Genomic DNA, 15,985 nt, shown 5'->3' with positions numbered 1-15,985 from the left:
AGCAGATATCTCATTTTGATTTTTTATAGGTGTAATTATTTGTTGTCAGTGCACGCTTCACTATAATAAAAGCAACATCTGATAATGATTAGTAACAGGAGGGAAAGTGTGAGATCTAAAAAAACAACCCAGTGTCTGGGTTAAAGTAACAGTCGGTTATAGTTAGTGTTAGGTTTGCCTTTGCAAACACATCAGCATATGAAAATACAGTTGTTTTTCAGGTTGAGCGCACACTTCCTTCCACCCAACAAGTAAACACAGAGGAAAGATGACATGGAGTGAGTGCACGATGGTGTGAGACAAAGAACTGCAGGTAGACAATCATCTGTGCTACTGTGACTTACAGCTAAAACAAATGCTTCCCACAAAAAAACATAAAAAAGGAAGAAATAATAGTGAAGAAAGAAAAAGTCTCAAATCAAAGCAACACTTTTTCAGAACAAATTCATTTTGCTTCAGAGATTTGGGCAATGAAGCAAGTCCAAACTTGATGTGTAGCCTACTATTCATTTGTGGCATTTTTTAATTACTCTCCAATCTGTTCAGTGGTTCACCCAAGAGGCCCAGAAGGGCCCAGCAAAGTTTTCCAAGCGAGTATCAGTGGTTATCGGACACACACCCTGTGAAATTACCTCTGTGGCATATGAGGAGTCAAGGTCTAGGGAGAGGAATGCAGACTTCACCTGCTGCCAAAAGAAGGGCTGGGTTTTACGCTGATAACAAAGATAGCATTATAAAAGTATAGTACACATGTTTCTCTAGTGGCTGTATGTGCGTTTGTGTAACCCCAAAACAGAAGTATGAGCTCCAGATAGTAAACTGGGCGGTGGGAGTTTGAGGCACCTGGGTCATTCTGGTATTACCGTCTCACAATGTTAGTCTATGCTTCGCTGGGTAAAAAAAATAGTTCAGCATGCTGCTCCGTCTCATGCTTGCAGTAGGTGTGTCCGACACACACCCAGAACAGTTACTCGTGAGACCAAAAACCTTCATACCTGCGGAGAGAGGGAGGGATTAGGGAGGAGGAGGAAAAAGGTAACAGGAAGCAAGATCACACAGAGGAGTGAATGACAGAGCACTAGAAAGTGACAGCGTGAAAGACACAAGAGGTCAGTGGGGATGACAGAATGTCTCAACTATCTATCAACTACAACATAAACAAATTTAGTTTTTGTACTTGGGTAATCTCACTTGACACAGCAGTACTTAGGTAAATACTATAAATATTTATTTTCTAAGTTACATCTACGAATGCCAACCATTGGCACTGTGCAACTTCTCGCTGTAATTTCAAAGCAAAAGCATCTTAGCTCTGGAGACAGTGTTTGACCTGATGACAAATACTTTTAAAACCTTTGAAAGTACAGGCCTTATGTATGTATAAGGTGTGGGCTAATAGAGGCGTCACATACTTTTGCAATGTCCCATTCACTGGCTACACTATCAAACATAGCCCACCTGTTTAAATTCCACATTGTACAATTCATTTGAGATCGGCATGTTTTGCATTCCAATTATTTACAATTTGTTGCGCACGGTATAAAAGACAGCCAATCTGTTGTATGCTAAACAGAGTCAATTTGTCACTCCACTGTGACACAGAATAAGTGTTTTCTTGCCTATAGAAAAGGTCTATATGACCCTGACATTGTTCATGTTTTTTTTTTGCAAAGGAGGCTGTCAGCAGCAGGGTGAGGCTGTAACAAATCAAGATGAAAAAAGCAATTCTCTGAGTCACTTAAGGAAGAACTCTGCATGGTATTTACACAGCAACGTTCCACACATAGTTGCAGGTCCATGGTTCGGTAAATATGTAGAAAGAAATTTTAACCAGCCGCACCCACAGCACTTTTGAGGACCAGGGACTGTTTATTGACAGCAATAATCTAGAATGGCAGAGCAGGGTCAAAACATTTCTGGTTGTCAATAGGTGCTGATCTGTGACCAGGCTTTTCCCTTTGATGTTAGTGATGGGTAGGGAGACTTAGTGGTTGTAGATCAGCGCTTCTACTGTGAGAAGTTTGATACACATGGGCCCAGATCCCATTAAGCACCTCAACCAATATGATTAGAAAAAAATCATCCAAATGAACACGCTTATCTGAAATACTTGAATGCCACTGCAGGGCCCACAGTCACACATCCATCTTTACCCATGGGCTACCATTGGATAACTGTAAGATGTAAGCCATGTGTTATTCAACAGCTTTTTTTATGCACTGCCACAGGGAACCTGGTTCTCCAAGGCTGAACAGGCACAACTCTCCCTCAAGGTCATTGTCTGTGTTCATCACAGACAACACTGCATACCAATGAGTCTCTACAAAACAGCTAAAAATCATATTATTGAAAACAGTTACATAGTATAACCAGGGAAATATGATTTTAATTTAATCATCAAGCTGTTTATAGTCAAATAATAGTCAATGGAAGCTTTTCAAAACATGTTTTTCGTGAGCTACAACCTGTCATCAAAAGATCAGTAATGTCACTCCACCCATAAAAATCTTGATCCATGCCAGCATGACAGGCAGGAGACTGACAGGGAAAACAAGTTACCAATCCCTTCCAGGGGCTGGAAGACTGTAGGGGAGGAGGGGAGGTTATCTGGATGTCAATTCATTTCCATTTGCTACATGTGTTGTGAAAACAGTGAAATAGTAAGAACCAAAACACTGAAATCATCAGTGCTTCCTACTACACATTCATCTATTTTAATATTGTAATATGATCTGCTAGACACCTGTTCTGACAGAAACAAGATTTGCAGGGCTCACCAGATTTAAACAGTAAGTATCAAATGTTAAAGAGGCAAACATGCTTCAAACATGAGGGAAAGCTGGTGTACTATGGCCAAACACATTCCCATTGATTCAATAGTTTTTAAGTCTGGGAACTCTTTGAAACCCAGGTATCCAGGTAAAACCTGACACCACCTGGCCATATATGGTAGTACAGATTTTTACATTACTTTCTTCTGAAGATGGAAGAAATGTATTAGCTTCTAAGACATCATGTTTCAGAATCAGTGATAGAAGGAATAGAAGTGAAGAAAGGAATATGACAAACTTGTTCCATTTTTTTTTTTTTAAGAGTTTTATTTGAAAGGTCATGCAGTGCACTTCCCAGTTAGGAGCTTAACATCACTTTCAATGATACACGTGAAAAACCAATACATTTGGAATTACCTAGTACAAAAACAACTAAACGTTACTGAGGAATGTAACAAATTAAATAGTAATAGGAAAACAAAAGTGCACCAACACTATTGCTGCACTGCAGACCTCCTTACTCAAGGACTTAGTAGAGGCTGAAGTTTTTAACCCCGTTGTGTAAAAGAAAAAAAAAAAAAAAAAAAAGCAGTACAATTCTGGATCGAGTATAGAACTTAAAACAAGACAAAAAAGCAATAAATTACTTCTTTACTTTAATGTGTGCGTTTACTGGGAGAATTGAGGAGGCATGGGGTAGGGCACCAGGGGCGGAGGATGCTGCTGCGGAGCCTGCGCCTGGGGGAAGGGGAAAGGTGGGTGGCCCGCACCGTTCTGTGCACCACCCTTGCCAGGGCCAAACTGCTGGGCCTGGAAGTTGCTCTGGCCTCCGAAGGATCCTGTCTGGTTGTTACCAAAGTTGGACTGTCCGTTACCATTGTAGCTGCCTCCGTTGAAGCCGTTGCTGCCGCTGTTGCCCCCATAGCCTCCATTCTGGGTATTTGTGCCAAAGACTTTCTTTGGTCCATTGTCAAAACCTCTACTGTTATCCCTGTCCCTAAAATTGCCAAAATCACGCCTACCACCAGAATACCTATCCCGGTGGTCATCTCTATACCCGCCACCTCTGCCTCCCCTTGAACGACCTGGAAAGGAAACAAATAATGTTTTTAAACAAACAATTTATGACAAATTTAAAACATAGAAGAGAAAAAGAGAAAACGGCGTAGCTACAATGTGATGTTACAAAACAAGTTTAACCCATAATTGGTTTGAGATACCTATAACTTCATTGTGGTGAGCCACAATCTTCTCAAAAGAAAGAAAAGACAGCAGCAGAAAAAAAGCAACAAAAAAAAGCGGCTGCAGTTTACACCACAGTTCCTGTATCTCACCAATTGGATTTACCTCCTCTGTCTTCCGCCATTTGGAGGAGCTTGGGGTTGATGGCTTGGTTGGCCTCACGGAGCACGGAGACGAGGTCGCTGGCCTGCCTCATGTTGTTGGGGGTGAAGAAGGTATAGGCTGTGCCGGTCTTTTGGCTACGTGCCGTTCTGCCAATGCGGTGGATATAGTCCTCAGAGTTGTTGGGGTAGTCAAAGTTGATGACAAATTTCACGTCCTCAACATCTGTAAGATTGTGTTGCGGTGTGGCATAAAGGGAGAGGAGGAGAGTGCACAAAGATGCGCACCGGCGCCACCACAACAACCAGATCAAAAACAAAAAGTTAGTACTGCCATGGAATGGGTGCGGCTGGTTAATCCACAAGGCTGCAAAAAATTGCCATTAGACAGAACTCCAGATAAACATTAATCCCGCGGGGAGACTACGGTGGGAAAAGAGAAACGATGCACACTCCATTTGCTTCCAATCCAGTGGGATAAAATAAAAACCCTCCCCTCTTGAACCAGAGCTAAAGCACCCTCAAAAAAAATGGATCAGAAGTCTTACCATTTAGGAGTATGCATTCACTAGTCCATTCCCATTGCAGCACACACCCCACTTACTGTCAAGTGACCCTCAGGTGCTTCTACACAGTAGGGCCACTATGCACAATACTGCCTCCTTGTGCGCCTAAACTAGGACTTTACAGAGTAGATCAAGGTCCCTTTGTCACGCACACTCATGAGAAGCTTACTATTAAGCCCACACTGCAATGTCTCTTGCCAATAAATTGTAGAACCAATTGGAGGGGTGCCTACAAAAGGAGCCAGTCACTCCCTTGCCCCACAATGAAAGACAGTGTATCCCCACTCTCGCCATGGCAAGATATTTCCAGACCCAGTGTTCACTTGATCATAATCTCTCGCTGGCAGGTCTCGACATGACTTTGAAACGCAGGCGAGGGAGGAGTGTGAGCTTGGATTTTGTCCGTGGCCAACTAGCATGTCCCACTGTCACCAAAAGCGCCAGTAGCCATGTCATTACAGAGGTGAAGGCATGATCGATCTGACAAACTGCTCTTCCGACAGAAGTTTAGGAAACTGCGACATTTACGCCACCCATGCTTTGCATTGACTCTACACAAAAGAAAGCACCTTCCACAACTCAAATGACTTGCAGTGCAGTGCCCAAACAGACATGCAAGACAGTAGGAGACAGTGTAGCTGGGCTTTGAGCTGGGATAGATAAGAGCCTGGGTGTGAAGCAGTCCAAACCATTGCCAGAGAACTGACGAGCATATGGGGGAGGAACTGTGGCCAGCCCTCATCTCGACCCCCTTTTTAGGCAGGCCAGCGCGATATGCTGCACTCGGGCCTTGTCACCTCTGTATATCTGCATGACTGGGGGACCCGCGCCTCCCCAGTCCGGACACCTCCAAGAATCCTCCTTCCCCCTCTGGAGACCTGGGCTTGTCATGCCAAGGCCCTGCCATACAGACTGCTCCTTCAGGTACGGGGAGAAACTCAGAAAGAAGCAGAAGAGTTAAAGAAAGCAAATGCACTTTCTTTTTGAAATACAGAAGACTGTAAAACAGATCAGAAAGGATACTAACCTAGACCCCTGGAGGCAACGTCAGTGGCGATGAGGATCGGAGCCTTTCCATACTTGAATTCTAAAAAACACAAAACAGAAGTTAATTGAAACTTGTCCTTCAAGTGGTATAGCTCAAATTAAGTGATGCAAATAAAAAAAAAAAAATTACCATTTAGAACCCAGTCTCTTTCTTGTTGGCTTTTATCTCCATGGATACCCATTGCTGGCCATCTGAGAGATGGAAGGTTTCATTGTTAATTCATTCCAAGTAGCCTCATAACTAAGCAGTTATTACAATAGAACAGTAGTCAAAACAGTAAGTCAGCTGTCAAGTTTCAATACACACCCATCCCTCCTCATCCTCCTGGTAAGGTCATCACACCGCCTCTTTGTCTCTACAAAGATGATGGTCTTGTTCTCCTTTTCACTCATGATTTCCTCAAGTAGGCGGATAAGTCTAAAAGAACAAACAAAACAAATGCCTCAGTAACAAAACTAAAAGTACAATTTATTTCAGGGTCAAGAATTTATGTCCCCAATACTATTGAAGCCACTGTCACATAAAACCTTGCCAGTAATTTCTGCAACAACGCTTCTGGTTAGACAGGCGTAATACTCACTTGTCTTCCTTCTCTCCATCATTGCAGACATCTACTATCTGCAGGATGTTGTGGTTGGCGCTGAGCTGCAGAGCTCCAACATTGATCTGGACATACTCCTTTAGGAAGTCCTCGGCCAACTGACGGACCTCTTTAGGCCAAGTAGCGCTCCACATCAGAGTCTGACGGTCAGGCTGCGGAAATAATAGGATGCAACAATCAGCGACACATTCCCTTTTATGCACCCAGCAATTAAGAATGCCATTTGTAACTTCTGCAAAGAATGCGACAGTACAACTGTCCAATTTTAACAATACGGATAGAAAATTTGCTCAGTCAGTCTAGGAAACACTAGATACTTACTCTGATTTGGTCAACGATTTTCCGGATCTGTGGTTCGAAGCCCATGTCCAGCATTCTGTCGGCCTCATCAAGTACAAGGTAAGTGCACCGACGAAGGTTTGTCTTTCCAGCTTCCAGGAAGTCAATGAGCCTGCCTGGAGTGGCGATGCAGATCTCAACACCTTAAACAGAGGAGACATTGTGAGGGCAAAGCACTTCCACAAAGGGTGATATGGACATGGTAGTCTATGATTAGCGCCGCAGGGATCATTCGTTTCAGGATATGAGAAACAGTTCCCTATGGTCAACACAACTAGGATGTTATGGTCTGAATTTTTGAAGGAGAAAAAAAGTTTTGGGCCAACAAGAGTGACCATACCTCTTTCCAGGTCACGGATCTGGGGTCCCTTGGGTGCTCCTCCGTAGATACAGGTGGACTTAAGGCGAGAAGCTCTGCCATACTCTGCAGCCACCTGCTGCACCTGCTGTGCCAGCTCGCGGGTGGGAGCCAGCACCAAGCACTGCAGAGGAAAAATATGAGGGTAGTCAGTGCATGTCGTAACAACTTGGCACAGTTAACTTCAAGCTTGGGATCAATATTTCTTACTGTGCACCACAAGTGCACTATATAACACTGGAGGCACTGACTACAGATCAAGATAGCTGTCCATGATTTACAGTCCGTGTTGCTAAACAGAAAAACCAGCAAACCACAAAGTCAGTAATCACCATATGGTAAACAACCAATTATGTTCTCACAGCAGTATGTGTTTTTTCTTAGGCAATTTCCATTTGACATTTAAGCAATACTTTGAAATAATGTTCAATAAATTGATCACTAAGATGTACAATGGCATCTCCCAAATGAGTGAATAACCCAATGTTAGGGGGAAGATATTCTTCAAAATATCCATGGTTGTGGCATTTCTAAATGACTTACAATGGGGCCATCTCCGCGTTCCAGGAATGGCTGGTGGTTGATGTGTACGATCGCAGGCAACAGATACTGCAGAGTAAAGAGATATTGAATTACGTTTGCGTGTTAGACAAGCTTGATATTGATCATATAACTGTCAAACGCTGCATTGATCTATGCTTAGTAGGTCAGATTAGTGAAAGGGTGTGAACAATCAATGTGGACAGTGTCAGAGAGAGCATGTGACTTACCGAGAGTGTTTTGCCAGAGCCAGTCTGTGCAATGCCGACCATATCCTTGCCACTCAGAGCTAGAGGCCACCCCTGAGCTTGGATGGGTGTTGGCTCAGTCCAGTTCTGTTTGTTGATCACATCCATCACATAGGCTGAGGGAACAGGGGAAACACAGGTAACTAAAATGCAATTTGGACAAAACTACTATTAAAAAAATTATTCAAACAATCATTTTGAACTTACAAGGGAAGCTGGCCTCATGGAACTTCATGATGGGATTCGGGCATTCTCTCCCCTTTACTGTAACAGTTTTGGTTCTCCTATACTGTTCAACTTCTTGCTGCAAGATAAGAAAACATGAACCGAATGAACTTCTGTCAATTTGCCAGTCCCATGTGCTAGTTGGCAGAGGAGTGGACATAGCTGATTGTGCAACTCCTCAACACGTGCAGTAGGAACACATTCCAGCAGTTACATAACACTTCCACCAAAGCAACAGTGTCTGGGGTAGACCATGTGAGTACATACCGGAGGTCTCCGAGTAACGTCGGGGTGCTGTTGGTAGAAGTTCTTCTCAAACTTTGGTAGTTCGTCAAGGTTCCAGTGCTTCTTGCGCAGCCGCTCACCGGGATTCCCGTACTTTCCACCACCACCTCCTCCTCCGCGACCGCCGCCAAAGCGGGGAGGACCGCCGCCATAACTGTAACATTTTATGTGAACTTGTTATAACAAGTTATGTTAAGATTTACACAAAAAGGTCTGGCCCTTGTCATGAGGTATCGACATTGACCTTAGTTTTTTGGTCGAGAGAAGTCAATTCCTAGCATGATCAACAGATCAATTTATCGGAGGTCACATTTAGACCGTTAAAACATAACCAAATGCACGGAGTAGGCCTACAGCAACAGGAAAAGCTCAACACAACCCATTTTCCACTGCGTCATATTGAGAGATAGCTGCCATATACTTTCCAGCCAGCAGAGGAACAATGGAAACCGGCCGGCATTTTGTATCCGCATTCATACTGCCACATGGCGAAAAGCCGACTAGCCAACTAAGAGCACTACTCCGTGCTGGTGTAATTAACATCACAGCTAAAACTTTACGTGTCCAAAGTATATTATTTTATTTGATAAGTGGAAGAACTAAAGCATGCCAACAGTACCGACAACCAGTATCGGGAATAAGCGTATCTAATGGCGATTAAATTTAACGCTATCCTGAAGCTAACCGCTGGGGCACGAGGCCAGACAAGGCCTTGGGCCAAAGACAACGGTACCGTGCTCCGTTCACCGTCTTGGGTCTCCATGTGGATAAACCAGACCGATAACTGTATCTAAAAGACAGACTGTCTATTGTCGTGTGTTGAACAGTCGCTTACGACCATTTCCAAAAGGCTAAAGCCACAACATTCGACTGGTTCATTTCTTTTCCCCAACCGTTAGAATCTTGTCAGCCATTTCTAGGAGACGACACGAGGGGAAACCTCGTCTAAAACAGATGAGAAAATGCACTTACCCTCTGTCTCTATCCCTGTCTCTGCCACGATCTCTGTCGGAAAATCCGGGCATATTGTAAACAAGTTGTATAAATTAAAAAAGATAAATGTACAACAACGAGGATCGAACGCCGAGTAAAAACCGACCGGCAGTGGTTTTGCTGAAATGCCGGTAATTTAAAAATGAGACCCGGCTTATATGGCAAAAGGAAGTGTACGCCGCAGCACTTCTGGTGTATCCATCCGCCGCTCTATTTTTTCAGCTTCCGCTTCTCGCAGATAGGATTTGTGAGACGATCGGGCGCACCTAGCAGAGTGTCTGTAGACAAACTACACCTTTAACAGTAACTCAGTGTTATGTCGGGGTCCCCCATGGCATATATTTTAATTTAGGGCAACTTTTACAGAGGAAAATTTCTGTCAAACAAAATCTATGTAAATAGATTGATAGTCAAAACAATGACGCGATGACAATTTTGCCGAATAAATAGCTGATACTATATTTTCCATTTTATCTTACAGTTAAAAGGTGACGAATACAGTTAACCTAGGTATTATTTGGTGAGAAAAAAATGTTGGCGGATGTATATGTACGAGACAGAAACTGGTAATCCGGTTACTTCCGATGTTATTACGATAAATGACGTCAATAGAAGAATCAACCCCAAACTCTGGTGGCGATACTTGTAATCTTCCAATCCCACATCACCACTGTACAGACTAGGAAGATACATTTTGATTCTGGGGAATAAATGTACTAGCTCTAGGCCTACTTTTGGTTGACAGTCATGACTTATAACTTTCATAAATCTTTTGAAAGCTCAACTCAGAATTTTTTTTATTGCATATACGGAGTATTACGATAAAAGATTTTATTCCCACTGGGAATATATGCAAGGGCTTCCCAACATTACTTGACAGGTAATCATGTAGATAAAATATCATAATTTAACATTTAAAACTTATGTATTGAATATGTAATATGTATGTCACAGTACAAACAGTTTCATTATTCGATGTGAGTGGACTGATTCATCTACGTTTGATCTTTGATTGTATGTAGGAAGCCGTTTCATGGTTTATTACAAATCCTACCAAATATTATTACAGACCCAATTTTCACGTCTAACACGTCGATCTTTGTGTCAAACCGGCTGCCCATTCCGTCCCAAAAACCTGAGGATCTGACTCAAAACTAAAAATGACAATTGTTGTGATGAAATCTAGCCAGGCAACCTATGGCAACTTGTAGGCTACTTTTGTTTCCGGTTTAGATACATAGAAGCGGGACCCAGTCTGGCTCTCCATCCAGGTTTTAAAAAAAGATGTGCCTTTTAATTTTTGTATAGGAAGATGACTTTTCGGGGTAAGGCAGAACTTTTAGGACCCGATAGACCTCTAAGTGTTACGAGGCGGTTGCGCAGCTCTCCTGAACGACGCATTTGTATACATGTAGTCTAGTAAGATACTTGACACCTTTCTTTCGAAACGCTCTGGTTTTACATTTCGTCTTTGTCTGAGGCGTCCACCCCCTTCCCTGCCCTGCTAAGCCATCTGCTGGACGGTTTAAGGTACAAAGAGCGAGAACACTGTGGGTGGCCGGGCAGATAGCTCGGGACAGGCCAGACTTTCTCATTCAGATGCAAACAACACGTGAATCTGTAACCCCCCACCTGACAATGGCTCTCAACACGGGTGTAACTGATACAGGGTGATACTGATCAGCCTTCATGAACTAAAAGCAACTCTATTACTTCCTTGACCATGTGTAGCAAAACGTTTCCCTTTAGACTGTATATGTTGTTTTGCAATTGCCTTTGATTTGATTGTATTTTTGCACTGTCATATAGTATCATCATTCATCATCATTCATCATTCATCTCTCTTGATATACATTTTTTCTAATCTCAATGACACTACCTGGTTAAGTATAGCTCAAATGTAAGTAATAACAACAATAATGAGGATCGAAAAGCTAGTCTTTTTCTCCATCCCAAAAAATAAAAGAAGATAAGACACATATTTGTACAAGGCCTTACATCGTTAGACAAAGGCAAGTTTAATTAGAACTAATTACACACAAAAATAAAATACTCTTACAAAATGATAGTGTTAACATACATCAAATTGCATCAGTCAGCTATGAGAGATATAGTCCTGCTAGTGGATCATGCTAAAAAAAAAAAAAAGAGGAAAATAAAGAAACCAAGAGCTGCATCTCAACTTTGACTTGTTAATAAAAAGTTCAATTCTTCAATGAGAGGCAGCTATGGGGCAATGCTGAGCGATGTAGTGTAGGAAACAGACAGCAGAGCGATCTGCTTGTGCACAGGACTTGAGGGTAAATGAATATGTTTACATATAAATTTGATCAGTCCATATCTGGTATGCAGGTCACCATCAAATACATATGGAAACCTAGTTCTGTATGTGTGCAATTCCTTTTTTTCATTTTAAGAAAATCTTTTTCTACTTAAGTTAAAGATAAATTACAGGTTGTGTGATCCACATATATGAACAATATCTTATTACTGTACAAAGCACCATCTGAGGACACTTTTCACTTTGCATACACTTCTCTACATAACAAAAGAACAAAATGAACAGTTCATTTTTTTTTTTTTTTAAAGTGTATGCAAACGTTAAGAACAGTCCATGGTCATAGAGATTGCTAGACAGGCAGCATCTTTTGGAAACATTCAAGAATTTTGTTTGAAATCGTAGAAAACACCCCCCACCCCAACCCTTTCTCTAAATAAAAACATTACTGATAGGACTGTGTAGCAGGGTAAAAACAGGAGTTCATCTCATTCATTTCACTGTCAACCAGAAGCCCATATGGAGACATGCAGCAGTTTCATGTTAATTGTCTGCTGCGGGGAACACAATGCAACACTTTGTTTCTTGGCGGTTCCCAAATGACATTACAAACTACACATGACATCTCCTGAGAATGTGGCTAGCTAGTGGTCTAGGTGATACTGTGTTGTGGCCACAAACAGGTATGAGGGTGGGAAGTGTGCTGTGCATTTTAAGCAGTAATAGTGTGTCAAGGAGTAAGGTTGCCAATATCATATAAGACAAATGTGTATGTTATTTAGCACCACATGGCTATAACCATAAGGTAGTCGAGGTTGTTCTTTTCTATGACAATATACAGGCAGCACATACATGGGCTATGTTTGCTCTACATGATGGACTTTGGACTCTTGGATGTTGAACAGAATGCTAGGAAGTAATGGTAAGTTTCATGCTAGTGGCAACAATATAGACCAAGTACAAATGACTGTAAAAAGGACTAATAGACGGGAAACACATCGTACACACGCCACCATATGTAGCTCCAGGATGAAGTCACTAGAATTTAAAGGGTCAGCTTAATATTCATTCATTCAAAACTATTATGGCACTCAGAGGACTTTGTGTGTCTCAGATTATTTGCCCTTAAGACGTACCTCTCCTCATACGGTGTGAGAAAGGCCATGTCAACAATTCAACCACAGCAATCTAAGTGAAATTCAGTCAAGCTTAATTCTGTTTTCACAAATTGTCTTTTTATAATTTAAACAGTAACATTTAACATTTAAAAGCTTTTATTTTATTTTATTTTTTTCTGAAATAATGGAAAAAGGTTTCTGGAATATAAGCAATAAATTATATATATTATATAGAATTTTATTGTTTCTTTTTCCATTTTCCCATTATATAAAAATAACACATTTCAAGCTATTCATTCATTTATTCATTTTCAAACAAAACTAGATGTCAAACTGGTGAAATAGGTTTGTGGGAATGCAGCGCTGGTTGTTGGGCAGCAGCTGAGGAGCCGAGGTCCTGCTGCTGTCTTTGGAGAGGGCTGTAAACAGTAGGGCACTATCTAATTCTGGATACAGTCTCTAGCCTTGCCTTCTGATTTGGATGCAATCCCCATTGTCCAGCCTTGGCTTACTGATAGCCCCAATTTGATCACTGGGAGGCACCAACCAGCCCTCATGCACACTCTGCATCCACAATGAGTGTTTCTGAGCGGTTGTGTCAACCAGCGATAACCCTGTACTCTAGCAAACCAGACTTGTTAATGCGACAATCGTTTCAGAGTGGACTGACTTGACGTTCTGCTCGGTAAGATGGTGCATTGCTACATGGAATACTGTCTATTTTTTAAATGCTAAATTGAACTTACAAAAAAGGGAAGAGCCAGCAATTTTTGCAGGTTCCACAAGTTAGTAAATAGTCCGAGTTATTAGCAGCTGAAAAGATCCTTTTTAATGCTAAAAAAAATAAAAATAAAAATAACGGGGGTGGGGGGTGGGGGGTCTAGGAAATCCCAGACAGTCGGACGACATTTTCTGGTCTTCTCTGCCCACCCTCCCCTGGCCTGGCCTCACGTCCCTGGTAAGTATGGGAGTCACTGGGCGAGGCATCCGGTGATTACCCCCTTCTGAGTGGACTGATTTGTGGGGGGTCTGATCATGGCCAAACTGTTGCTCCTGGTTGTTGCTGACCCCTGCCTGCATCAGTGACTCACTCCACAGCAAAGCCGCATGTCTCCTCGATGGCAGTGAGCAGCTTGTCGTACAGTTTATCGTAGTGCTCATAGGGAGGAATGTCAATCCGATTGAAGCTAGAAAAAGAGAAGGGGGTAACATACATGAATATCAAGGTTTTCCAATGGAAATTTCCTATTGTAAAGCAAACCATAGACTGAAAATGGTGAAACCTTCAATGACTACACTGATGCAAACTGCAGGCCCAAGTAGACATGAACATAAAGATGACATGGTATGATGATATAGCAGGAAATTCAGAAACTCCTTCAGTGGTAAAGTGAAAAACGGATTAAATAAGGTGAAACCTAAAGCATAATACAAGTGCTTTGTCAAGATTCAACATCACTATTCCCCTCTGTCTCTCAAAGGCATGTATTGTGCCCCAGGATTGGAAAGTAGTCTAGTCTAGTATGGACTGCTCACCAGGTGTGGGCTTTGGGCAGGTTGTTGGTGCTGGCATCAATCTGGTGGATGGTAAAGAGCCGTGGGCCTGCAGCACCTGTATAAAAAACAACAGTTACTATAAAGTACAACAGAAGTGCACACACCTGCTCTGTACTGTGAAGCATGGTCAGCATTCAACAGAAGGGGCCAGACATAAAAACTGGGTACACATAAAAATGATAGGTATACATGTTTCCATGCACTTTGAGGTTTACAGGAAGCAGATTTGATTTGAGAATGTGCTTAGCTCTATCTCCACACAGCATCACAACTATGCATCCTGTGTGTGCAGACTTTTTAAGTCAATGAGGTGGTACAAAAATGTGTGCAAAAATGTTGGCTATCATAGTGAAGCCATCTAGACTATATTGCCATTGTAGATCAAGTTGTGTCATTTTTAATGTTTCATTTAAGTTCAGAGGTCATAATATTTATGTTGTTCATTCATCAAGCTTCTAATAGAACTAAACTATCATTTGAGATCCTGTTCTTACACCTGAAGGTGCTAAAAAATATATTTTTTATTGCTTTTACATGGCATTAAACAATTGATGGGTTGACCTACATCTTACAGTAGGTGTTTGTTGTCCAACTATAATCAAGCAATAAATAAGGAAAAGCAGCAAGCAAATGTGAGAGCACTGAAATCACTATCATTATGGTGCATTGTGCTTGTGTGAAATGAAACACCATGACCCTTTTGGCACTTAGAAATGGCATCAGCGACATGTTTACAGATCACACCAAATTTTGTGGCCCTTGCTGTGCTTCCCTCAAAACTGTAAGCACTGTTACTGGTGCCATGACTTCTTGCTGTATGACATATTTTCTATTATTGAAGATAACCCCCTTTTTTTCATGAAATATTCAGATGGCTCTGAGTGCTCCAACAACCAGGCGAAACAGGAATGCAGGGTATTCTTCTCTGGTAATAGCAATAAATTTATTTACCACCAATGCTAAATTAATTAAAGTCATAAGGGCAGCCAAAATTTTAGGACAACAGTTAATTTTAAGGTGATTATGGTTTGTCACATTTGCCCCATGACTACAGGCATGTGCACAGCTATTGGAATCAAAGCAATATTTTACACATCTGGCCCAATGTGTAGTCATTGTGAGTGCATCGAGTTTGTGTATGTTGTTTTTGGGTCCTTTGGCCTCTGGTGATGTTTTGACCAGGGAAGGATGGCTGTGTTATGCAAGGTGTGGAAGGGCGCTGCCTGACTGTCAGACAGGAAGAGCAGTGAATCACGGTGTACTCCACATGCCTAGGTGCTCTGTCTCTGGGCAGGACTGTCTGCCAGCGTGGACCCACTGAACCACTGCACTCAGCTCAGACTCAGGGTTCATCTGAGTCCAGAGAAACCCAGAGACACAGACACTCACAGAGGCAAAGCATCCCATACACACACTCTAGTACAACAAGCAGCACTATCCACACAACCTCCCGATTGTGCCGACAGAGCTGGTGAATGGGGAGGCGAGGAACTGGACAGACTACTCCTCACCTCACCTTCATGCAGTAGAGTCTGATACCCTGTTAGCCTTCTCTACTCTTTCCAACCCCATGACAACGGCAACATTTCAATATGCTGATCCCAGTCCATCCCATGTGAGGCAATTCACACCAAGCCTCATACACGGCAATGTCCCTACCATTCACACCAGACCCTGGACAGTGTTCTTCCTTAATGGGCAATTTTTTCTAATGG

At 42.2% G+C, this 15,985-nt stretch overlaps 2 protein-coding genes across 3 annotated transcripts in view; both read right to left on the bottom strand.

Moving 5' to 3' along the window:
• Window positions 1-3,335: 3,335 nt before the first annotated feature.
• Window positions 3,336-9,457, bottom strand: ddx5 (DEAD (Asp-Glu-Ala-Asp) box helicase 5). Of its 2 annotated transcripts, none has more exons than XM_071515407.1 (13): window positions 9,297-9,457; window positions 8,307-8,478; window positions 8,022-8,118; window positions 7,797-7,930; window positions 7,570-7,635; window positions 7,009-7,150; window positions 6,651-6,811; window positions 6,309-6,481; window positions 6,035-6,145; window positions 5,858-5,919; window positions 5,708-5,767; window positions 4,119-4,340; window positions 3,336-3,856 (listed from the first exon to the last, which is right to left on the bottom strand). In XM_071515407.1, exons 1-13 carry the CDS (start codon window positions 9,347-9,349, stop codon window positions 3,441-3,443), a joined length of 1,869 nt encoding a protein of 622 aa, XP_071371508.1. In that variant the 5' UTR covers window positions 9,350-9,457; the 3' UTR covers window positions 3,336-3,440. The 2 variants fall into 2 exon arrangements, with proteins under 2 accessions (XP_071371508.1, XP_071371509.1); XM_071515408.1 differs by having other exon boundaries at window positions 3,684-3,856; window positions 4,106-4,340.
• Window positions 9,458-11,323: 1,866 nt separating this feature from the next.
• Window positions 11,324-15,985, bottom strand: part of smurf2 (SMAD specific E3 ubiquitin protein ligase 2) — a 48,392-nt gene continuing 43,730 nt past the window's right edge. Inside the window, exons 18-19 of the mRNA XM_071515393.1 lie at window positions 14,250-14,325; window positions 11,324-13,900 (exon numbers count right to left, since the gene is read on the bottom strand). Coding sequence (XP_071371494.1) covers window positions 13,801-13,900; window positions 14,250-14,325 — 176 coding nt within the window. The 3' untranslated portion in view covers window positions 11,324-13,800. The remainder of the gene's footprint in view (window positions 13,901-14,249; window positions 14,326-15,985) is intronic.

Source organism: Centroberyx affinis, unplaced genomic scaffold (assembly GCF_046629955.1).
Source record: "Centroberyx affinis isolate AG114_WGS23_722 - 3 ecotype Tasmania unplaced genomic scaffold, CSIRO-AGI_Caff_v1 ptg000348l_1, whole genome shotgun sequence".
NCBI classification, from domain to species: Eukaryota; Metazoa; Chordata; class Actinopteri; order Beryciformes; family Berycidae; genus Centroberyx; species Centroberyx affinis.
This window is presented reverse-complemented; position numbering and strand designations above follow the sequence as displayed.